This window comes from Leptinotarsa decemlineata, unplaced genomic scaffold (genome assembly GCF_025532065.1).
Source record: "Leptinotarsa decemlineata unplaced genomic scaffold, Ldec_3_MD MMD2_tig00078422_RagTag_RagTag, whole genome shotgun sequence".
Lineage (NCBI taxonomy): Eukaryota > Metazoa > Arthropoda > Insecta > Coleoptera > Chrysomelidae > Leptinotarsa > Leptinotarsa decemlineata.
In genome coordinates, this window is record NW_027412747.1 from 1385256 (window position 1) to 1411311 (window position 26056).

Here is a 26056-nt window from a genome sequence, read left to right on the forward strand (position 1 = left end):
AGTAAACGCTATTCTTTGCAACAGTTTGCCGTGGGGACCTTTGTTATTTTAGATAAACAAGGTTTGGGTTGGATTCAATAGATGTCACTTACGTAACCGGGGATGTCCATGCATACTTATGAAGGGTGAGTCAGATTCCAAGGGGTACCTAATAATTGGGTTCTGAAGTCATATGACGTGAATCAAACAAATAAAATTAATAAGATTAAATAAGACAAAATATATAAAACACTAAAATGCAAGACTGAAAATTCACGCAAAAAAATTAAAAATTACTAATTGAGTACTCAACTTATATGACGTAGAATTAACCAAAAAAAATATGAATTGTTATGTAATAAACAAGCCAATCGATATTGTTGAAGTTGAAACATTTCAATATATGTGATTACATGTAAATGCTTCACGATGTTCCAAATCTGATATTTACGAAATATTACACTCAATCTGCAGGTTTATCAAAGTTTATTTTCAATTTAATGAGAATTGTGAAAATTTTCCATACTGGAAGGGTGAGGGTCGGGAATATTTCTGTCGAAAATCATCAATTTGGTGGAGATTCATATCTGGAAGACTCAACCTGCAATAATTTCTGCCGAACTGCAAGGTTTATTTTCAATTTTTTTGAAAATTGTGAAATTATTGGGTGAGGGTTGGAAAATGTTTCTGTCGGGTAACCCGGTCGAGATTCATGTCTGGGAGACCCGATCTGTAGGAATTTTCGCCGACCTGCCAAATGTATTTTCAATTTTATGAGAAATATGAAATTTTTTTATAGTCAAAGGGTGGGGGTTGAAACTTTTTTTGTCGAAAATGATCAACCTGGTCGAGATTCATGTTTGGAAGACCCCACCTGCAAGAATTACGTTCACGTTCGTTACGTTCACGTTTACTGAGAACCATTTCCTGACTTGCAAAATAGTTCTCCTTGCTTTTTAGATGACTAAAACTTCGAGTTTTAGTCATCCCCTGGTGACTCCGAGTTTTACTCATCTTTTGATGATGCAAACTTGGTTAGCGAACGGCAAGTTTTAGTCCTCTCCTAATAATACTAACTTGGTTAGCGAAACGCGCTTCGAGACAAGTGCTTTCTTTGGTTGTAATTATTTTACGCCAGAGGTTCCAATTCTACCTATTGATTTAATGTTATTCAACGTAAAAAAACTGCCAAAACGGCGAATCATCTGAAGATGTCCCATCACTCTTATCAGTACTGTTAAAATGAAGAGTTTATCTAACAACGCTCATCTACTGAAATGCATGAAAAACCGTAGTTGTCTTTAGACACTTGACAGTTTGTTTTCCGTGTTCTGCGATTCCGATATGTTTCCGTTATATTTTTGTTTTTGATGGTGTGTTATGGTAGCAAGCAATTGCAGGTAGGAAATTGATTAATTTCAAGTTTCAATATTCAAATCATTGTCGAAACGTATATTAATTTATAATTCTTACATTTCTTCAGATAATACTATAATTTATTTCTCTCTCTCTCTCTCTATTTTGGATGGTCGTTGCTTCCTATCGTCAGGCGCATATGACCAATGCTCCTCCTGTTAGTTAACAGGAGCTTCGTCGGGGGGCGCAGCGGTCTTGCACTAAGCAATGCTGCCACCCATTTTTTTTTTAACTTTTTATAATAAAAAAACACTAGTTTTTTTTTAACAAAAACAGTTTGATTATTTGAAGTCGCCTCCTACTTGGGAGACCTTTTGATAATTTTTCACATATATAGCCCCCTTTACGTGGTTATCCGAACCACCCCGGCCTGGATACCGGCGTGAATAAAGGGGGCCACTTATTCTTCACTTTTTTAGACACTTCACATTTTAGTTTTAATACGACACAACACAAAACGGAGCCCCATGATAGCACATGGCATCCGCGTACCTTCTTCGTGGACGGACGTTATCAGCACGTCCGTCCCCTACCACGGCCACCACGGAACTCCCTATAATTTATTTACTTCATTGAAACCTCTGAAATATTGGAAGAAGTGTATGTATCTACAATCAAAATGGAGAATTTACTCAACAGGTGGGTAATACATGATTTTTATTTCTTTGGTAGCTAATATGAGAAAGTTGCAATACAAATTTTTTTTTACTGTCTCGATTCATCATATCACAGTTAACCATATGTACTGAGAGTACCAACATTGTGTAACGTGATAGTTGGGATTGGGATTTTATGAAGTCGTAAAGTCATTACATTGAAATTCAGTAATAATAGAAAACATTTGGAGGAAGTAATGGACTATATGAAAAGGAATATTAGAACAGGTAAGTATAATGTATATCCTGGTCACGTCTAGTTATTATTTGGAGTAAATTTGAATAAAAATATTTTTTGTTTTTTTAAATTTATATGTTTGAAGTTGTATTGAATATGCTTCTCTTTCCAGTTTGTATCTGAAAGAATATTCTTTGCATGATCTACATATCTTTTCAAGCGTTTATTTTTAACTTGTTAAAAGATAGAAAAGCAGAACACCAAAAAGCTTTTTTTCCCAAAAATTATTTTTATTCAAAGTTATATTCCAAATAATTACTGGATGTGACCAGTTTTCATATATTTAATTACTTTCTCCAAACGTTTTCTATTATCACTGAATTTCAATGCAATAAGTTCATAAAATCCCATACTTTTATAGGGAGCCCATACTAAATTTTTCTAGAGGATATTGATACTTTTAGTTGGTACAACATATAAAAAGTAATCATCCACAAATCTGATAATAATCCTAATATTTAGAAATTTAGGTGTAACCAATAAAAATGTGTAGAATACAAAAATAACAATTGAGAAGCATCGACAGTGTGTCACACTTTTCATGAATCCATTCATATCTTAGTTACTGAAAAATACTTCAGGAATATTTCAGGGTAGAAAACACAATGAAAAGAGCAGAATCATGCGTAATGGTTGAAGACCAGCCTCTTATTCTAAAACACCCTGTGTATATTATAGCATTAATGATAAAACTACTCGGCACATACTATGTTACATAATGTTGGTACTCTCGGTAAATATGGTTACCTGTGAGACCATGAATCAGTAATAAATATTTGCAGTGCAACTTTCTCATATTAGCTACCAAAGAAATGAAAATCTTTTATTACCCACCTGTTGAGTAAATCCTTCATATTCATTTTAGTGGTGTCCATGAAGTAAATAAAATATAGTATTTTCTAAAGAAATGAAAAAGTAATAAATTAATATCCGTTTCAATAGTAATCTGAATATTGAAACCAATTGAAAAGAGAAATGAAAATTTCTGTTTTTTACCACTTTTATAAAAGTGGTAATTACATAGAAATTTTCATTTCTCTTTTCATTATGATTTCCTACCACGTAGTAACGGCTACATTCATCAATTTATTGAAATCAATTTTTCTACTAAGATGTCTAAAAACCCTGGTGCATCTACTCATATCTGCAAAAGTTTGGAGTAAAATGAGGGATTTATAGCTAACGGAGATCAACGCCGTTTACGCCAATTCGGGTGGCGCAAGCAGTCATTACAGTAAACTGTAATCATAGACCACACAGGGTGTATTTGTATTTATATTCAATTCCACATTCATTTTTCATACTGTGCTTTTAGGATAACTTAAGAAGTGAGTTAATGAATTTTTGGTGTTTTGAGTGTTATTGACGAATTGTCAGTATTAAATCGAAAGATAAGTGTCCAAGTTCTGGTGAATTATTGAAGTTTCAACCCAAGCAAGGTTTTGAAGAAATTTCGTGTAATTTCTTGATATTTCAACCCAAGAAATATTGGCAGATGTTATTATGTACTCGACACAGGTTGTTTATCGGAACGAATTCAACAAAACAGGTAGTAAGTATAAAGATTATATACTTGAATACATGTTTTTGGTATGGTATTGGAATGGAAACACTTTTTTATCCAGCCACATAGGTCTCAAACTCCATGTTTCCAGAAAAAAATCGTTTTATTTTGAGCAGAAGCTAATCATGATCTTTGTAAACATGAAATTTCTTATTTCTGTGATACCAATATTTTATTCATATCACAACTCATAGAACTACAATATTTCCTTCAAGAATCTGATGTAGGTTCCTTACATTTTTTTATTTTCATCATATTCTTATTGCATCAAGAAAAATGAATCAACAACGTGCAAGATAATGAATGTAACTGTGTTATATATAAATGCAGTATGTCACAAGAAGTATGCAACAAGTTAAAACCTATTTTACTCTGAATGTCACAAAAAAAGTTATTTGCGATAGAAGTTGGTGCTTCGCAAGGAATTCCATGATGGGTGATGGGAAAAGTTGTATTGAATCCTTGGTTTGTGCATTAAACATCATTCTTTTCAAAAAGTCAGTAGTTAATAAGACACGCCCGAGGAAGCCATTATATGGCGAAACACGTGTTGCGTTTTTGTAAAACTATCTACTGAAAATCTCATAATAAAGTGTTTTTAAAATACTTTAAAAAGTCATTCAGAAGTCTCTCTATTTTTAAAAATACAGAAAAAATCATTGGGAATATTTTAAGGTTTCAAAAAAAGAACGAAAATCAAAAGCAATTATCTCTTATATACTGTTATGAATTCATGAAACAACAAATATTTCAATAACTACGGAACTATGGATTATTAATCGAAAATGATTCGAATAATGAGGTGATGACATACCAGTGAGATTGAAAAAAAATTATAACACAATTTAATGAGGACCTTCCTAATATTCAAGGTCTGAATAATTCACTTGATTACAAAGAAATATTACCAGTGAATTCTTTGTCGAACTTTTCGATTACCTGTTAAGATATCCTTTTGATAAGCACCAACTTTTAACTGATTTTTAAAAAATTAATAATAAAAAAGTTTCCTCTTTGATGCATAAAATTTGGAATAAGCAGTTTATATATGAAGAACAATGTAATGAGTAGAAACAGCTGTTTTCTAATAGATATTCAACCAAAATACATCTACTCATAGTGACTATGAATGTATGTATATCACACCTAGCAGTTCTACTCATGATTAGGACATTGATTTTCTTAAACATACATATCTTGTTACATACACAAAATCATTCAAGAGAAATAGCACTACAGTCCCACCTTGAACTCCTCATGCAAGCCTTTGGGTTCTGCAAATAATTTGAGAGAAATTACAAGGCAAAATTCATTAATTTACAATGGATGTAAGACGGTCAATTACCTTTCATTGACCATCAGATGTATTGAATAGCTTCTTTAGTTCAGATAGAATGTGAAGTTATTTATTGTCTGTAAAAGTATATTAAAGTTTGTAAGATTTCTGTAATTATGGTGATCTCGCCAGCAGAGCTGTGTCTTCCGCATAGAGCGCCAACTTGTTAAAGCTGATCTCCTGCTTGGGCACTTCCGCTGTGTATACCTAGAAGAGATATGGCGGAAGGACTGCAACTTGTAGAACCCTGCTTCCAGTAATCGCATGGTTGAGAGTTCTTGTCCTATACTGCAGCGGCATCGCCTGTCATCTAGAAAAGACTCGATTAATCGTACCATTTGTTTAGTGTAGCCAAAGTTGCTCATTTTGGCCAGAAGTCCGTCATGCCAAACTCTGTCGAACGTCTTGGAGACGTCTAAGAAAATCGCTCCGGTGTTGTATCCTCTGCCGAGGTTGAAGCTTTTCGTCGCAAAGTCTACTACCCTCAGCACTGCCTTTCGCCCCCCCATGCCCCCTCCCGGGTTGAGTGCCCTGAAGTAAAAACTTCGCCTCACAATTAATTTGCGAGGAAAACTTAATACTCCACTCCATCCACCCCCGCTCTCCGAGCGGTCCTCAACTTACTGATTGACATCCGACCTCTATTGGTCGAAAGTCAGCCTTTAGGTGCTATTCTTTCTGATCGGTTAATTGTTTTATCGTGACTATTCCTAACTGAATTTTTGCATGGGGGCCCCTAAAAGCTAACCGGTGGCTATTGTTGCTAGCGTCGAGCATTCCTCAGTGAATTTAAGTGAATCGCCGTCGCGGTCGAATTGTTCTGCGTTGAACCTACCTGAAAGAGAGTTTATCTGATTAGTTTATGCTTAACTGAGTCGCCTGATGGCAACTCGCGGGGGTGGTCGTTGATTCTGACTGCCTTTCGAAATTGTCCGCAAATGCTTCCACTTTCTCTTGGTTCGTGTAGACGATTCATCGCTCGCCGTGTAGTAGCTTTCGAGGTCCCTTCCTAAGAGTTTTCTGCATTCCTCATGCAGATTGGTCTTCGGTGTTTAGTTCTTCTAGATGGGTTGTCCATTGTTGATCTCGGATTGCTTTTATTTCTTCTCACAGTGTTCTGCCGGCTCTTTGCATCCAACTTATGTCCATTGGTGCACGTGTCCGTTGATATCGTCTTTTCAGGCGTTTTCTAATTCTAGTGAGCTCCACTGTTTCTGGTGGAAGATGCTCTTGTAAGTTGAAGTTGAGTTGGGAGTTCCCGTGCGTTTCTTTCCATTGTTTGGATGATCGTCTGTTGCAGCTGGTGTGTGGCGTTCTCCAGATCAGGCAGTGCAAGTAAAAAATATGCTTGTTGTAATTCATGAGGATATTATGGAATTCAACAAATACCCGGCATTTGGGTATTATTAATAGGCACTAATTTCATAAAATCACTAAGAGATAAACTTCAATACAATTTAGCCATTTTGGAAAAATATTTAGATTTATTTTCGAGGGCTCTTACATTATGCTCTTTAGCACAGCAGATACTCAATCTCGAAATTAAATATGCCCTCAGTGCCTCTCTTGACAATTCTTCCTTGTGGTGTTCACAACCCACAATATTTTTGGGAGAAAAATTGGACAATTTACTTGAAATTACTGAAAGGCAATTTCTTGTAAGTTCCCTCTCAAAAACATCTGATATTGTGGCTTCAACATCGTGAAGAAAGCTAATAATTTTTTGTGATGGAAATGTTAAAAATCCCCTGGCTCTTGTTTCTTATGAGGGAATTGAACATCTCATTTCCCTTCCCTAATATCGAATCCACACATTCTCCACATTTGGTAGTGCTTTTAATTTTTTTTGCGACATATCCACAGAAATAAGCAAAAGCTTCATCAATGTCTGAGAAATCCTCTTCAATTTCGGAGATATTTTCTTCTATTTCAATATCATATATGAATTTTTACTTTTTTCTTTCAGATCTCCAATATGAAGAAGTGATTTCATCATTTCTCCACCACTAACATTACTTCCCCTGGGCGGTTTTATCAGAGAATAGAGGGACATCAGGCGGAATATTTGTCCAACTTGAATTGACTCGGGATGAGTAGTGCATCCACCTGCAGCTCTCATCATCCCAAAAAAGTGCTGAAAATGATAACAACAAAGTTGATTGGAATTGTTATGGATATGTAAACATTATCACCTCCAAATGATCTTGGTTTAATCTCGATGTCATCAAGTATTTGAAACCAAGATTGGATAAATACTTTGTTAAGTCTAGTGTACATGAAATAGTTGCGCAAAATCCTTCATAAGTAGAATCTGATAAAAAAACTCTGTAGGGGAACATTGTTTCCATAAGTCCAAATATATCAAGAATGAATCTAGATCCTGCAATGCATTAAGTTAAAATTTATACTTGTACTTTATCAGGTTTTTTTAATATCAATCAGATCAGATGAAATATCTCATGAGCAAATGTTTATAACTCAAGAGATCTAAATTATATTGTTAAAGTTGAGTTGATATTGGCTGTATGAATGTCAGATAAACAGGGTGTTTCAAAATTCAAGACAAATATTTCAAGGGTGTATTCCTAGGTTGAAAATATAAATGAATTTCCCTTAAACAAAACAAACACGAAAAAAAAAACATAAATTTTGAATTCAAAGAGATGAATGAAGGTTGCCTGCTAGATTTATGGCCAAAGTGTCTTATTTATTCCAAAAAAAATCTAACTCAAACATCACCATCAGGTTAGCCATGAAAAAATCTAAAAATGTTTACTCCTTGCCTGTTTTGAATTAGCTGTTTTCCAGAAAAGCGACGCTAAATGAAAGGAGAATATTAAAGTAACAAACCAAAATACTAAGTGGCCTCATGACCTTTTATTTGTGACGACTGGTTTCGGTTTATTAAACCATTATCGAGTACTGTAACTTAGTATGACAAATGAGTTCTCACATATATAATAACACAGCCATTATGCCCTCTAGGTAGGTTGATGAAGACCTTACCTAGAGGGCAAAATGACTGTATTAATGTATATACAACAACTTTATCAACTACTTTACAGTTTACTAGTGGAAATTAGACAAGAGTTACTTTTTTTATCCTATATTCAATAAATAGATCATCAATCGCGCCACATGCACTGCCTATAGGTTGTAGAAAGTTAATATTAGGACACAGGTTTATGGGAAAAATCTTATTTTGATCCTAGGAATAAGCCCTTGAAATATTTATATTAAATTTTGCAACGCCCTGTATAACTTGCCAAACTAAGTATACTGGAATATTTCAATATATTTTTGTTCAAATCGAGATATTTATTTGGAAAACAATAAGGTACAGTCACCTCATATTCTTGAGAGTCAAGCTTCAATCCATTGTCAGATTTTGAAGAGTTCATTATATCAATGGGTCGATTTATTTTTTTGCAGTAAATAATAGTGGAGTCAATATTTGATAAGATATTTTTATCTCGATATGTTTCCATTGCTACGGCAGTTGTGTTGCTATATAACTGGAAAATGAACAAATGATTAATTTTTTTAGCAAAAATTACTCTAAGTTATTTCTTACTTGGAATGGAAGCCGTGTATTCATTTTCTCTCCATGTTTTGGATAGATATGGCTTGCTGTCAACTTGAATGCCATTTTGAATTCTTTATTAGATTCAAGTTCAAAAAGTTTTTCAAAATGGGAAAACAGAACCCAACCTTCAGGAACCTGAAATACATAATTTATTCATGGTGAGATGTTATAAATAAACAAAATACCGTCATACCTTGAATTTCTTTTTCTTCATCAAATTATTCCTCAACCATTTTATGAGGTGGGGAAAATCTGAACACATTCTCAGTTTACGAGATGCATCCATGGGGTGTTCACACCATGGTTGAAGGCTATTTTCTACACTGAGGTGTTTTCACAATTTTCGATTCCAGCTAGCTCCATCACTGGTTATAACATCAATGTAGAGCCCTGCATTCTCACAAAGAATGACACACTCCAACATAATTCTGGCCAAAATCTCCCCTGTCACATCACCTCCACTAAGAAAACATGCCAATGCTTGAAGACCTTGACCAGCAAATGGTTGGAACATTATGACCAACGCATGGTCTCCAAGATTGTTCTCCATTTTCTTAGGGATTTATTCTCCCAGATCGACAAATCCAACAAATTTCATGGAGTTTTTATCGAATTTTTTTGTTTTTGTAATCTTGCATTCATCAACGAGAAGACATCCATGTTTTTCCCATTCCTTCATATGTTTAGTTTTTTCCTTCAGCATAGAAAAAACCTCTTTTTGAAACCCGAAAGTTCCGTCAATGTTTCTAATGTACCTAAAAGAATCACTTCATTTAATATTATAACTTGCGGAAAAGGTCTACTTTTTGGCACTCATTTTAGTGTGTAAAGATGATCTTTTCAAAAGTACATTCCGGGAACATTTGTTCCGCACTGTGTGGAATGTACCTAACTTTGTTGAAAATACCTGTAGTACTTGTCAATTTATTTATTTTATCAGTATGGTTTGGAGTATTTCAATATATGATATGAATTCATAACAGTTCCCTTTTTTTTTCATTAATGTTGTTAAATAGTATCTAAATATTCTAGCATATTGATGTATTTCCTTATATTTCTTTTACACTTGCAAAAAGTGTCTCTCCCACATTCAACCGCTGCTGGCGAAACTTCAAAAACAAAAATAAATATCTTAAAAGGTCAGAAATACATTATAAAAACACGTGGTTCAAAGACAACTTCCAAATTTCATTAACGAATTATACAATTTAGTATTGATCACCAGATAGTGCTGGGCTAATTTTTTCGACACTCCACCTAATGAGTTGAAATAGTGTTCTACTTGCACAATATTTAAGACAAAACAAAGTAGATTGAAACATGTTTGTACTATGTTCAGAATTTCTTTTAAAATGTTACTCATAGGTTATTTTACAGTGCTTTTACATACTTATAGTGTTTTTAAACTATATATATTTCATATTTCACATAGACGTTTACATACCTAAAAAATGTGGATGTATCTATTTATTTGTATATTACTCTGATTATTCCAATACAATTCATATTGTCAAAAACTAAAATAAAGTATATTATTATTATATCATGGCGTACTTATTTCTTACACATTGCTTTTCATTTCCATACCGTCAACTTGAAACTCATATTTGTGATAAACACATCTTCAGAAAATATAAAAATTCCTTTTTTTTTTTCGAAATTAAAGGGTGATGATAAATGATACCTAACTAATTATCGATTAAACAATTTAGAAATATAGAAAAAATGAAACATGAGAAATAATGAACAGTTTGATGAAAAGGAATCTTGATAAAGATCTGAAAATTATTAGAATTTTTTTTTCAATTTATAGATTACAAATGTTTCTTAAAATAACTAGGAGTAATATTACTCTGTATATTAAGTTTTATTGGTGTTTAGAAATTAAAAAAAAATACTATAATTATATGATACTTGACCAGTATAAATTAGATAAGTCTCATAACTTCGAATGAAATTTAATTGAAAATGAAATTATGCTACATACCAATTTCTTCAAATGGAGATCTTCACTTACCTTGAAAGTGTACTTGGGGATGGTAATGGTAGAATTTTATTTTCCCTCGTGGTTATACAATTTTGTGCTTTTAATTTTCATCAATATACAGGAATATATCCAGTCAAGAGTATACCGTTTTCCTGTTTTTTTACATTGACTCGCCTTACAACAAGTTTTTATCATTTGTTGCTGTGATACAGGCAGATCTTTGATGAAATTATCAATTTTTTACGAGTCTATCAGCTCTTTTTTAATATTCACCACAATAGATTCCAGTTGTTCCTTTCTCTTTCTCATGTACAGTTGTTTGATTTTAATTTTTTTTGGTATTGTGCACTTTTTTTTCTTCGCCTCTTTCACTTTCTCATTGTAGATGAATTTAGAGCAAGAAATACATTTGTTTTTATTGATGGGAATCAAAACTTTACAAGATGAACTCTGACTGTTGCTGATTTTTTCCTCATTTAGTCTTCTCAAGTAATCCTCTAGATTGTCTACGGTGGTTACAGATTCCATGATATCAACAACTCTATGCATTGCAACAAAAAAATCTTCTTTGGATGTGGATGGTATCGAAGCAAATAGAAGCAAATCGCTAAAAGAATATTCTGCTCAGTTGATTGAAAGTGAAAATCAGTTTAAGGAAGGTTTGAATTCTTGTCACTTATACGACAACCCGATATATGAATTCAACCTACAGAAAGAATCTGAGTTGGTTAAAGTTTTTCTCCACGACGAACAAGAAACATTCTTAAATAAATCTGATGATGAACTTGTCACCATATATTCCGGAAATTTCTCAAACTTCAAAGAAACAAGAACAAGAAACATTCTTAAATAAATCTGATGATGAACTTGTCACCATTTATTCCGGAAATTTCTCAAACTCCAAAGTTAGTGCTCTTTCTGATGAAAAACTATTAAGTAACTTGAGAGGGGAATATGCGAAATATTCAACACATTGCCAGAAAGTTTCCAAAAAAAAAGATGATTTTGGAGGGCTGAAAATTCAGAGTTCAGTATATCATATCTTCATCAACATTTTTCAGTTAGTCGTATTCGGGGACAAAAGCCAGTTTGAGAAGGAAAAAATTAAACATCTTATGTGGAAGGTGGCTTTTTTTGTATGTTCCCGGTATTTTGGACGGCTGAAAATTCTGAGTTCAGTTCGTCATCTCTTCATTAACATTTTCCATTCAGTCGTATTCGATAACACGAGCCAATTTTAGACGTAAAAAATTAAACATCTAATTTGGGAGGGGTGTTTTTTTTTGTTTGTTCCCGGTATTTTGGACGGCTGAAAATTCAGAGTTCAGTATATCATATCTTCATCAACATTTTTCAGTTAGTCGTATTCGGGGACAAAAGCCAGTTTGAGAAGGAAAAAATTAAACATCTTATGTGGAAGGTGGCTTTTTTTGTATGTTCCCGGTATTTTGGACGGCTGAAAATTCTGAGTTCAGTTCGTCATCTCTTCATTAACATTTTCCATTCAGTCGTATTCGATAACACGAGCCAATTTTAGACGTAAAAAATTAAACATCTAATTTGGGAGGGGTGTTTTTTTTTGTTTGTTCCCGGTATTTTGGACGGCTGAAAATTCAGAGTTCAGTATATCATATCTTCATCAACATTTTTCAGTTAGTCGTATTCGGGGACAAAAGCCAGTTTGAGAAGGAAAAAATTAAACATCTTATGTGGAAGGTGGCTTTTTTTGTATGTTCCCGGTATTTTGGACGGCTGAAAATTCTGAGTTCAGTTCGTCATCTCTTCATTAACATTTTCCATTCAGTCGTATTCGATAACACGAGCCAATTTTAGACGTAAAAAATTAAACATCTAATTTGGGAGGGGTGTTTTTTTTGTATGTTCCCGGTATTTTGGACGGATGAAAATTCAGAGTTCAGTTTATCATATCTTCATCAACATTTTCCAATTAGTCGTATTCGGGGACACAAGCCAGTTTGAGAAGGAAAAAATTAAACATCTTATGTGGAAGGGGTGGTTTTTTTGTATGTTCCCGGTATTTTGGACGGCTGAAAATTCAGAGTTCAGTATATCATATCTTCATCAACATTTTCCAATTAGTCGTATTCGGGGACAAAAGCCAGTTTGAGAAGGAAAAAATTAAACATCTTATGTGGAAGGGGTGGTTTTTTTGTATGTTCCCGGTATTTTGGACGGCTGAAAATTCAGAGTTCAGTATATCATATCTTCATCAACATTTTTCAATTAGTCGTATTCGGGGACAAAAGCCAGTTTGAGAAGGAAAAAATTAATCATCTTTTGTGGAAGGGGTGGTTTTTTGTATGTTCCCGGTATTTTGGACGGCAGAAAATTCAGAGTTCAGTATATCATCTCTTCATTAACACTTTCCAGTTAGTCGTGTTCGGGGACACGAGCCAGTTTAAGAGGGAAAAATTAAACATCTAATGTGGAAGGGGTGTTTTTTTTGTTGGTTCCCAGTACTTTGGAGGGCTGGAAATTCAGAGTCCAGTATGCCATCTCTTCATTAACATTTTTCATCGAGTCGTATTCGGGGACACAAGCCAGTTTAAGAAGGAAAAAATTAAACATCTAATGTGGAAGGGGTATTTTTTTTATGACCCCACTATTTTGAAGGATTGAAAATTCAGTGTTCAGTATATCATTTCTCTGATAACAGTTTTCACTCGGACATAATTGATGACAATTCACAGTTTGGGAAGCGAACTATTCCACTCAAGTGATGGGAGTTCATTTTTCTATGACACTTTTTCTGAAAATTACCCATTCAATGAATCATTCTTCTGATGAATTATTCACTTGGTCATAAATTCCACCAGTTGTGACCCAAAAGTGTTTTATATCTATCACATTCACGTCAATGTTTCCTCGTCATTATAATACAGATTATAAAAGCTGCATGCAGTATAATGATATTTTCAAGTTTGAAGTCGATTCTAAGAGAAAATAATCATGTTAAAAATATTGGTTGCCAATTAAGCGATCTTTATGAATCAACATTCTACTAGTTGTGTGGTGTAAATCGGACTCAGGAGTGGGGGGCGGGCGCTAGATTTGGACGCTGGCGTCCGACGCTAACTTCACGCAAGTAGGTAAATGCAATAAATCTATCTGCATACTGTAATATTCATCTGTAGGTATCTATGATTCTATGAGTAGACATTTCTTGCAACTAGGTATTAAGTTGTTTTTAAAAAAATTTAAAAAAAGCATAAGTGAATGTTTATTTTTAATTTGATATTATGATCAAGAAAGTAATGATACTCTAGTAGCAGAAGGTGGATTTGAAAGGGTGAAGGATTATTCAAAATATGAAGTTGGTTTTTAGTGTAGGCTGATACAAACTTAGTTTATCCGTGGTGGATTGACAGTAATTATAAAATGTTTCATTTACCTTTGGCACTGAATACAGATGATTACTCGAATTTTTACACTGTCCACACAAAATACATAATTGTCCCATTTTACAGAAAGTATCCCTATACACTATAATAACTGAGAACTAACGAACGAAAACTATAATACAAAATGCGAACAATGTAAAGATTGGGATGACAAAAAATATCAATTTCAAAATACCAAAAGTTGAAAATTCTTTTTGACAATGACAGATAATAATTAATTTGACTGACTCGGCGGGGACTCGAACAATTCAGAATAGCGCCATCTTGAGAAAACTCTCGTAAGTGTTGTTATAAGCAACAGGTGGTTCCTTCAAAAAGTTCAAAACAAAATCTAAGCGTTACCAACACCAGGGTTTCTAGGAATTAAGATTCCAGGGTTTCTAGGAATTAAGATTCCTAGAAACCCTGGTGTTGGTAACGCTTAGATTTTGTTTTGAACTTTTTGAAGGAACCACCTGTTGCTTTTAACAACACTTACGAGAGTTTTCCCAAGATGGCGCTATTCTGAATTGTTCGAGTCCTCGCTGAGTCAGTCAAATTAATTATTATCTGTCATTGTTAAAAAGAATTTTTAACTTTTGGTATTTTGAAATTGATATCTTTTGTCATACCAATCTTTACATTGTTCGCATTTTTTATTATAGTTTTCGTTCGTTACTTCTCAGTTATTTTAGTTTGGTTACATTTTTCAGTAGTAATAAGGAATAGTTTTATTTAGTGTATAAGGATACTTTTTGTAAAATGGGACAATTCTGTATTTTGTATGGACAGTGTAAAAATTCGAGTAATCATCTGTATTCAGTGCCAAAGGTAAATGAAACATTTTATAATTACTGTCAATCCACCACGGATAAACTAAGTTTGTATCAGCCTACACCAAAAACCAACTTCATATTTTGAATAATCCTTCACCCTTTCAAATCCACCTTCTGCTACTAGAGTATCATTACTTTCTTAATCATAATATCAAATTGAAAATAAACATTCACTTATGCTTTTTAAAAATTTTTTTAAATACAACTTAATACCTAGTTGCAAGAAAAGTCTACTCATAGAATCATAGATACCTACAGATGAATATTACAGTATGCAGAGAGATTTATTGCATTTCTACAGAATTATTATGAGAAGTAAGTAAGTTTACAGTTACATGAAATTTAACATCCATTTAAAATATCATGATATTAATATCAGCATAAAATTTAAAACTAATAAAAAATTAAATCTATATCAACAATTAATAAATCATAGATTAAGTTTGAAAATCACTCACTGAGTAGGGCTCCATGTCAAACAAATAGTTCCCCAAGCCTAACAGAATGTTGTATATTTTTGAAATCTTGTGAAAAATTATTGTAGAAATCGAGGGTGTTGTTGTACTGTGGACTTGTATAAAAAAAATTTATTGGGTGGTTAAAAGACTACTCATGTATGATGAGAAACCTAATGCTCTCTTAAATATATACTCGTAGTAGTTGTTAGCATATAGAATTCCAAGCAACCAAACAGTATGCTCTTTTAACTTCACTTGTTCTCAATTGGTGATTTGAATGATCAAAATCTGTAATTTATAGGATGAAAACAAGAGGAAACTGTGGATGGATGCTGTTAGGAAATATCTTCCTGATTGTGCTTTTATTTGCTCAAAGCATTTCCCCATCCATTTCATTGGTGAGAAAAAACTATTGAAGGGTGCCAAACCATCATGCATGTGAGTATTTAGTTTCTACAGCACTACCTATAAATCCTATCAAAGATTTGTATATTTTTTCAAGGTGCACTTATAGAGAAGTACTTAATTGTACGAATTTCAAGAAAACGTGCACCATTTCCAGAACCAGTTTACTAATAATTTCTGTAGTTGGAAAGTATCCTTTCAATAAGGTATCAAAAGCAAATTTGATCACATACAAATCAAGAGAGAACACTTGGTGTTATCAAAATGATAAATATCAAATTATTCATATATGAAATGATAAATAACCCCTTCTACTTTTACCTATCTACAAAAAAGGTTCTTTTCAACTGGCTGTTCTCTAACGGTAACCCTGAGAAGTTCGCAGTTGGAAACAAACACTCTATGCCATTCATTTCTCTTGAAGATAAAAGATTGTTGTTGTTTTCAGTTCAACTCAAGCATATCAATGTCCTTTTACAAATTTCATATAAGGCTCATAACGGACTTTAACTTGATACCTTTCAAAAAAATACATCATTATTCAATACGGGCTAATATCTGCTAATATCATTCTATAAATAAAAGGTGATAGTGGAAGAAAGGGGTAAAGTCGAAGAACATTTTCTATAAATGCCTGATTCACAGAAAATTAACTTCATTAACTTTACCCTCTATTTCCTGATATTTCATATTTGTCAATATCTGTGTAAGCTTACTGCTTACACATGGAAATAATAAATACGTTGTCATTATTATAAACAGCCTCTTCTGAGAACATAATAAAAAAAAAACTGTATCTTTTAGAATCTTCTTGTGAGACGGTTATAATTAAATGCCAGTAGGAATTTAAAAAAAAATTAATGAAAAAGTTGTTATCGAACAAAGGGTTATATTTAGCTTAGAATCGCACGTTGAAAGGTAAGATTTCGTTAATCCCTGTTCGCACAAGTTTCGACTTCTGAGGGCTGCCGTTCGTAGGGGAACGACAGCTGGTTTACAGAAAAACCAATTTTAACAAATACCATTTTAGTTTTTTGTCCATGTTTATTTACAGGGATCTCAATTTATTCAGTTTTGTTTACAATAAATTATATAACAAAGAAAGCTTGTCCTGTAACCACTTATACTACTACTACTATAAGGACAAAATTAAAGTAATGAAAAACATTTGCATGAGCAAAGAGTGAGATTCTTAAAAATATTTTCATCATCACAGAAGAAATTGATTTTATCAGAGTAGTTATTTTCAAGTCTCAACATTTTAGATGTTGGAGATGGAGAATGATACCCATAGTAAGTTAAGTGATATGGTGTAATAAATAGCTTTATTTGTCTGATGGACCTTCGTGGAACGTTGAAAGTTATAGGGGAGAGAATTTCCGGACAATCAATGAAACCAGATATAATTTTGAATAGATAAACTAATGATTTAATGTAACTTCGATTCTGAAATCAGCATGAAATATTTCTAAAATCGAACTGAATGTATAAACCCATCCTGTCTAATTTAGTAATAGTTAGTTTCCTGGCTTTGCCCTGATCATTTTCAGTAAAAATATTTGACTGCAACTGAGACAATCATATTCAGTTGCGTTGATGAAGTAATCTTAGAGAATAAAGTTGATGCTGAAATTAGTTTCAATGAATATCTTATGAGGAGTACTTCGTCAACGCCGCTGACTGTCGTAGTTGCACTTGAAACGTTTGGAGTTTACCAAAGAAAACAACAGCAAAACCCGAAAACCAACCAAAACATTGAAGTCAGTCATGAAATCATACTACATGAGCTATTGAAAATTGTTGATGAAGGATGCTGAAATTTTCCCAGATTCAAAGATTGATTTTCATTTTTTTATAACTGGTTTTATTTTTCAGTTTGCAGTTGGATTATCCAGTGGAAAAAACTCCGTTTGAAACATGAACAACTGAAATACTTGAATTCCTATATTTAGTTCTGTGATCAGTTTTTTCAAAGAATATTTGATAAAGCTTCTGCCAAATATCTGATAAGGATTGTGTGATTATTTATATAGTTTTATTAATTTAATTAAATAACATTTATTGATCTAAAGGGTAAAACATGTTTTAGACAAGTAAATTGATGGATATATAGCCGTTACTATGTGGTAGAAGATCATTATGAAAAATTTAGATTTTAGACAAGTTCTATTGTGAAATTGAAGTGATAGTCATTTTTATAATAAAAATAGGTGTTTTGATATTTTTTATTTCTCAGTGAAACCGCTCCTGAACTTCCACTAAACGTTTTTCCTAGTCCATCCTGTAGTATTCTACCCGATTCACACTCTGTCACAAAACATCCATTGGCAAATTCTAGCAGTATTCAACTAGAGAATATTCCTAACCCCATTTTGGTTTCAAATACTTGATGACATCCAGATTGAACCAAGATCATTTGGAGGTGATAATGTTCACATATCCATAACAATTCCAATCAACTTTGTTGATATCATTTTCAGCATTTTTGGGATGATGAGAGCTGCAGGTGGATGCAATACTCATCCCGAGTCAATTCAAGTTGGACAAATATTCCGCCTAATGTCTCTCTATTCTCTGATAAAACCGCCCAGGAAAAGTAATGTTAGTGGAGGAGAAATGTTGAAATCCCTTCTTCATATTGGAGATCTGAAAGAAAAACAGCAAAAATTTATATTCTATATTGAAATAGAAAAAACTATCTCCGAAATTGAAGAGGACTTCTCAGGTATTGATGAAGCTTTTGCTTATTTCTGTGAATATGTTGCAAAAAAAATTAAAGGCAACACCAAATGTGGAGAATGTGTGGATTCGATATTGGAGAAGGGAAATGAAATATTCAATTCCCTCATAAGAAACAAGAGCAGAGGATTTTTAACATTACCATCACAAAAAATTAATACCTTTCTTCACGATGTTGAAGCCACAATAATATCAGGTGTTTTTGAGAGGGAACTTAAAAGAAATTGCTTTCCAGTAATTTTAATCAAATTGTCAAATTTTTCTCCCAAAAATATTGTAGGTTGTGAACACCACAAGGAAGAATTGTCAAGAGAGGCACTGAGGGCATATTTGATCTCTAGATTGAATATCTGCTGTGCTAAAGAGCATAATGAAAGAGCCCTCGAAAATAAAAATTAAAAAAAATACAATTTTCTGTGAGTCAAATTTCGAAAAATCTGAAAATATCTGTTGAGATGTGATACTCTCATCAGCTGTATGTTTTTTTAAAATTTGATTGAATATTTTCAAAAAACTACCATCATAATTGATGATCACATTGTTTGAAAAAAATAACTCTTTTACACACTCAATTTAAAAGGTTGTAGTAAGCAATTAAAGTATATCAGAAGACATTTTGTATTTGTATTCTAAAAGATGCTAAACTACTTTCATGCAGTCTGCAGAAATTCAACCTAGTGTTCTCTGAACATTACGGTATTTTACTTTTCGTGGGAATTTGAATATAAAAGAAATCCCATCACTGGAAGTTAATTTACCACTGGTAAGGATATTAAATACAATTCCACCTCAGACTGATAAAAAACTAACTTAACTTTTGAACGGTTTGACTTAGAAACATGAAAAAAACGTTTGGGGGCTATTACTGATACTATTTTTTGAAAAATTTGAAATTTTAATTGGCATGGGGGTCAAGTGTCAAATTAATCTATCAGTGATGACCTGCACATGCAATCATAGCAAAAAATATGACTCAATGAAATCAAATTAAAATAATAATAATGGAAGATATTTGAATTAAACTTTGTTCAATTTATGCTGGAACTGTAAATTTCAATAATTATAAATACAGAAATCTTATAAACTTTAATATACTTTTACAGACAATAAATAGTTCACATTCTTTCTGAACCAAAGAAGTTATTCAATACATCTGATGATCAACGGAAGGTAATTGACCATCTTACATCTATTGTAAATTAATAAATTTTGCTTTGTAATTTCTCTCAAGTTATTTGCAGAACCCAAAGGCTTGCATGACGAGTTCAAGGTGGGACTGTAGTGCTATTTCTCTTGAGTGATTTTCTGTACTTAACGAGATGTGTATGTATAAGAAAATCAATGTCCTGATTCATGAGTAGAACTGCTAGGTGTGATACACATACATCCATAGTCACTATGAGTAGATGTATTTTGGTTGAATATCTATTAGAAAACAGCTGTGTTTCTACTCATTACATTGTTCTTCGTATATAAACCGCTTATTCAAATGTTATGCATCAATGAGGAAACTTTTTTATTATTAATTAAAAAAAAACGGTTAAAAGTTGGTGCTTATCAAAATGATCTCTTAACAGGTAATCGAAAAGTTCGACAAAGAATTCACTGGGAATATTTCTTTGTAATCTAGTGAATTATTCAGTTTTTCCATTCCAATACCATACTAAAAACATGTATTCAAGTATATAATCTTTACACTTACCACCTGTTTTGCGGAATTCGTTCCGATAAATAACCAATGTCAACTACATAATAACATCTGCCAACATTTCTTGAGTTGAAATATCAAGAAATTACACGAAATTTCTTCAAAACTTTGCTTGGGTTGAAACTTTAACTAATAATTCACCAGAACTTGGACACTTATCTTTCAATTTAATACTGACAATTCGTCAATAACACTTAAAACACAAAAAATTCATTAACTCACTTTTTAAGTTATCTTAAAAGCACAGTAGGTATGAAAAATGAATGTGGAATTAAATTTAAATACAAATACACCCTGTGTGGTCTTATGATTACAGTTTACTGTAATGACTGCTTGCGCCATCTGAAACGGCGCAAACGGCGTTGATCTCTGCTAATCAAGTTAGCCATAAATCCCTCATTTTACCCCAAACTTTTGCAGGTATGAGTAGATGCACCAGGGTTTTTAGACATCTTACTAGGAATCTTAGTTTAAACAAAGCCACCCTATTTCAATAATACGAGATACGAGTTTGTTTTTGAGCATTCGAAGACTTATCTTATCTTATCTCCTATAAAGAAGTCGCCGCTTTGACACCTGCCGCTGTTGATAATAAATGTACTATACTCGTATACCTCCTGCTTATTTGTAGAATAAACGATAATTCTGATAGCACTTTTAAAAAAATTATCATTCTTTTCATTCATTTTTTGAATCTCATATAAGTAAGTAAATGAGTTTTATTTACAAAAATGAGATGTTGAAAAAAATTACAAAATTGAAGAAACTAAAAGTTAAACTTTCCCTCGGTTATCTTGAAGGCGCGATTTTGTTCCATCCTTTACATAAAAGAGGACGTATGCTTCTCCACTCACAAGCGACTTTGGTGAAATTGGTGACACGTGTGAATCGTTGTATTTGTGCCACGCGCTAGTATACGGGTGTCTGCAGTATGCTGTATAATGTCCTCTGTTAGTAGTCCCACTGTGATTTAAAAGTGCATATAGATTATAACAAGTAGCCACATTTTCTCCTGCAAAATTGTCCATATCCAATCCTTCTAGAGGAAATTCGATGACATCATTCAATTTGCCTCTATTTTCAGTTGTAGAGAATCTTTTTAAATGTATTACTAAAATATAGGGAAACTTGTGGATTGATAGGGACTTTATGCATTTTCTCCTTTCCTTGCATTTCGAACACGTCGGTTTTTCAATTCCATCCAAAGTTTCTTCTCTTGTAAAATAATCTAAGCATTGCCACAAACTCAATTGGTCGGTTCTTTGTGGTATGGAGAGAGACAAATCCCAGAAAGGATCAAATGTTACTGAAGAGTATCCACAGTGTGTGCATTTCATCGTGGATTTCAATTGGCCAACGAAATTATCTACAATCTTAGAGTTATGCATCCTCAAATATGTGAGCCATGACTCTTGTGCATTTCCGCTGTCGCTCAATTTTTCGTCAATCTCCGTTAAGATTGGTTTAGGTTTCTCATTAATTATATTAACCTCTTCATGTAATCCTTCTAAAAGATAACGGAGAAACTCCTGGGCGTCTTGATGGGAATTACCCATGAATCGAGGAGCAAAACTTTGAATCTGATTTTTTAAGGAGGCTGTATTTACTACTTTATCAAAAGAATCTTCTGACCACAACTCCTTGATGACTTCTGCAAACGATTTTATTAAAGCACCCTTCATACTAGAAATACTAGTATTGATATCTTTCATGAATTCATCCTTTTTCAAATATTCCAATAACCATCTCGTATTTGATAAACATTGAATTACGCTGTTCATGAAACAGGTGTTACCAATATTTTTTAAACCATTTAACTGAAGAATTTATCACTGAACAATCCGAAATATCTTTGAAACCCATTTGAGAATTTTGCTGAGATAAAGTATTTTTTTCATTTGCTTTTATTTTAATTTCATTAAGTGGTTTCTTATTACATCTCTTTTCTATATAAAATTGGTTTTCAGGAATCAAGTAAATTTCATCAAGTTTTTTGGAATCAGGGAGAGTACCGAAAAACGAAGCTGCATTTCCTCTTTGGATGGCAATACTAATTTTCTGAATGAGTAGTATCTAATTAGTTCTGAAATATTTTCATAAATCATTCCATGCTTGTGTAATATTCAAATATTTGGAATACAGCGTGCACGTTGAATACAAATCCAAAATGTACATATGCTGTGATGTGAAAGCTATTTTTCGGGTTTAATGTGAAAGCTATTTTTCGGGTTTTATGACCGTGGTATTCAGGTTTTTATGCCCGACATTTCGTCTACTACTGCAATAGATATTAAGGTGATATCTACCGTAGTAGCAGAAGAAACGTCAGACGTAAAAACCTGCAGACTACAACTAAAAAAAACTGGGGAAATATCTTTCACACAATCATCTCCGGCTGTGAAAGTTTATACCTATTATGCTATTGAGCATTTATCAACTTCAGTTCTACTCTTTCAGCTACTTAGAATCAAAAGAATATGTTTGCATTACTTACCAGCTTATTAGTTCCCATAACAATATAGATGAGTAGTAATACTATTAGAAAACACTTCCCAAGTGATTCCAAAAACATAATAAATAATTACACAATTATATAAAATGTTAGAACGATTATAAATCTACGCCTAACTTATTGGGTGGTTCACCATCGCAATACAGAAAAAAAAGATTAAAGTCGAAATTACGAGTCTAAAGTCGAAATTTCGAGATTAAAGTCGAAATTTCGAGTTTAAAGTCGAAATTTCGAGTTTAAAGTCGAAATTTCGAGATTAAAGTCGAAATTTCGAGTTTGAAGTCGTAATTTCGAAATTACGAAATTAAGGTCGAAATTTCGAGATAAAAGTCGAATGTTCGAGATTAAAGTCGAAATTTCGAGATAAAAGTCGAAATTTCGAAATTAAAAGTCGTAATTTCCAAGAAACAAATAATAAAAATATGTGGCCCTTCTGCGCTTCCGTAGGGGCGCAAGTGCTAATCCATTTTTCTTGTTCTCTCTTTTTACAAAAACATGGTAAAGTCGCCCCGGCGGCTGTTCATCAGCAGCATATGGGGGTGGTTTGTTTGCTGTGATTTTGCAGAATGAAGTAACAATATAATAAGAGGGCCACTGGCATTTTTATAAGATTTTATCTGGAAAGATGAAAAATCTAAGGTGAAGAGTAGATACAACAGCTGAAATGAAAGAAAAACATACATATTCAATTTCATACTACTTAATAAAATGAAGGTAAGATCGTACGGTACTTATACAATTATAATAAAACATATGATCATATATGTTGAACCTTTTAAGGACCTCAAATCCTTCGGGATGCAGGATTGAGTTCGTATAAAAAAGAAAAACCCTATAACAATATTCGAATATATCATTGGAATAATAAAAAAAGAATGGAGTAGTGGGCTCACCTCTGGTACCAAGTTCTATGAATGAGTGTACAGCTAGATTCTCCGAAAGACAATATTATTGGTTTCAAACACAAAAGGGGACTGCCATCACATAACATAATTTTTTCTCATAATTTCTGATTGAAAGGATCAATGTTTCCAATATAAATTCACCTTGCGACCCCCGTCTTTCGCAAAATTCACATCTGTCAAATTTGTGGAATCTCCATAGAGTTCACACACTAGAGAAACTAAATGAAATCTGGCAGTTTATTTGAAGAGGAAAGGGATGAAAGACAGACAGGTACCTTTGTCAACACAGACTATCATTTGCGAATCCGAGAAGTGGATCGCTCCTTGACAATTAACCAATATACGACTGATCGAATGAATCTGGGAAGAATCAGCTCATGATTATTCTACTAATTATATACAACCTTTATTCTAACGAATACATCAGAATGGCTGATTTAGGAAAACCAGTTGAGGAAGGGATTGTTACACTTTTCAACTAGACGGTGCATATATCACTGTTTATTACAGTTTCCTGAATTCTTCAATTTGATGAGTCATACGTCACAATCCATTTATTAATATCAATTATCCTTTTTGGCATACCACCATCTTTGTTTTTTCTTTCTCAATCTATTCAACGATCCGACTATTCATACCGATAATGTCTTTTTGACATGTCATCAAATTATATGGTAAAATTTGACTGTCAAAATTGACATGATTTTGAAATATTTTTCTGAAAATTTCTTCTAAAATCATGATTTTCATCAAATATCGATAATGTGTCTGATGTTTTCTTGATTCAAACCTTCCAAATCACTATACTCATCAATTCAAACTTTCCAGATCTCTATTCCCAAATCAAGGAACAAACACTTACCCCAAATCGAGGATCCACTCGAAGACCCTTCCTAGGACTCAATCACACCCCAAAGCCCCACCTCATTCTTCACGTGATCACTCGTCATTTATCGAACGCCGTCTGTTGTTTGTCGACACTTTTTCCCACTATCAACCACAGCCCTGCTCATCTCTCAACCACACCTTGTCATCCGACTTTTTTGCGTCATCGATTATGTAACTCTCTCCTCCTTCAAGCTCACCAGATTTAGTTAATGGTGACCCAGAAACGACATTACGAGCAACGTCTTTCAATTGAAAATCGAAAATAATGAAGAAGCTTACTGAACCTTTTTCGTTCCTATACAGAAGTTGAATGAAAAAGTAATATTCATATAATTGGTTTCCAATGACAGTGTCAAAAACAATTGGTTTGAGTTTGATGATAGAATTTACACATTGAAAATCATCTGTTATAAGATTTTATGCTTTTCTGTAATAACATCTTCAACTTCTACAGAGGTTTATACTTGTGATATATTACTTTGGGTTAGATTTCGCAACTGAATTTTGAAGCAATTATCCTAAACTGATTCAGCCCAAATTTTGCGTAAACGTTAAGTTTTGGATGATAATGCATCCAATATGGCTGGCCGCCCAAGATGACGAACTTGTTTTTTATGCACCTTATGATGAATTATGTGATGAAAAAAAAATGAAATAAAGTTAAGTCCTACATCTCAGATCGTTGATTGAGGTGCATGATATAAAAGCTAGTCGTGAGACTTACCTGTGTAGAAACAAAATTACAATATGTGAGTTGATCTTGACATGAGTAATTCTGAGAAAAAATATGTTTTTACATAAAATGGGAAAATCTTACGACAAGCTTGAATATCATAAAAATTCTATAATTCAATAAATTTTTACATTAATTGAAAACTTAATAATTATAAGTTGAGAATATTCAAATATTGAAGATTATTCTCAAATGATATGTTGATTTTGAAATTTTTTGACTTCCACACTGTAATCCAAAGCGTAAACTGTTTCGCGTGAAATGAGTTGTTTTAATTTTTACCTTTTCAAGATATTGTATTACAAAACACGTTTCACTCGATTATTTATATCTAATTACAAGGTTTATATAGCTGTATCACTGTAATTGATTTAAATTACTGCTAACCACCTTCCGAGGTGATGTTTCTTCGCTTATATTCCATGATATGGAAAGTAGTCAACATCACAGGTGTTATATCTCGGAATTTCATGAGGAAAATGGGTGGTCAAACTGAAAAGAGTGAATATTTTTATCTACAATGGTGTTTGATTCAAACTTCTTTTCAAAGCTTTGTAAACAATGATCAGAATCAATACTCAGAATTTTCAAAGAAAACTAACGAAACTTTTCAATGGTCAGTTTTTCTATGTGATAGTTCCATATAGTCCCATACATTCAAGTATGATAAAGTTTAGGGGATATATTTCCTTTCTATTTCATAGTCAAT

At 33.0% G+C, this 26056-nt stretch overlaps 2 protein-coding genes and 2 long non-coding RNA genes across 7 annotated transcripts; 1 reads left to right on the plus strand and 3 right to left on the minus strand.

The window, feature by feature from the left end:
• The first annotated feature begins 872 nt into the window (after positions 1-872).
• On the plus strand, positions 873-10318 carry LOC141487195 (uncharacterized). 2 transcript variants are annotated; one of them, XR_012468252.1, is made up of 3 exons: positions 873-1379; positions 3356-3841; positions 7156-10318. It is a non-coding gene; the product is annotated as an uncharacterized lncRNA (long non-coding RNA). The 2 variants fall into 2 exon arrangements; XR_012468251.1 differs by lacking the exon at positions 873-1379 and having other exon boundaries at positions 1387-3841.
• Positions 4675-9101, minus strand: LOC141487193 (uncharacterized). Of its 3 annotated transcripts, none has more exons than XR_012468249.1 (5): positions 8969-9101; positions 8764-8910; positions 8537-8704; positions 6106-7569; positions 4675-6024 (listed from the first exon to the last, which is right to left on the minus strand). XR_012468249.1 is itself a non-coding variant. In XM_074185990.1 (4 exons), exons 1-4 carry the CDS (start codon positions 9059-9061, stop codon positions 7456-7458), a joined length of 522 nt encoding a protein of 173 aa, XP_074042091.1. In that variant the 5' UTR covers positions 9062-9101; the 3' UTR covers positions 4675-7455. The 3 variants fall into 3 exon arrangements, 1 of the variants encoding a protein (XP_074042091.1); XR_012468250.1 differs by having other exon boundaries at positions 4675-5127; positions 5199-7569; XM_074185990.1 differs by having other exon boundaries at positions 4675-7569.
• On the minus strand, positions 4675-23921 carry LOC141487194 (uncharacterized). The gene is made up of 3 exons (XM_074185991.1): positions 23715-23921; positions 10793-11369; positions 4675-7323 (listed from the first exon to the last, which is right to left on the minus strand). The coding sequence occupies exons 1-2, from the start codon at positions 23810-23812 to the stop codon at positions 11003-11005; spliced, it is 465 nt and encodes a 154-aa protein (XP_074042092.1). The 5' UTR covers positions 23813-23921; the 3' UTR covers positions 4675-7323; positions 10793-11002.
• Positions 17842-20843, minus strand: LOC141487196 (uncharacterized). The gene is made up of 2 exons (XR_012468253.1): positions 20304-20843; positions 17842-18508 (listed from the first exon to the last, which is right to left on the minus strand). It is a non-coding gene; the product is annotated as an uncharacterized lncRNA (long non-coding RNA).
• Positions 23922-26056: the final 2135 nt, after the last annotated feature.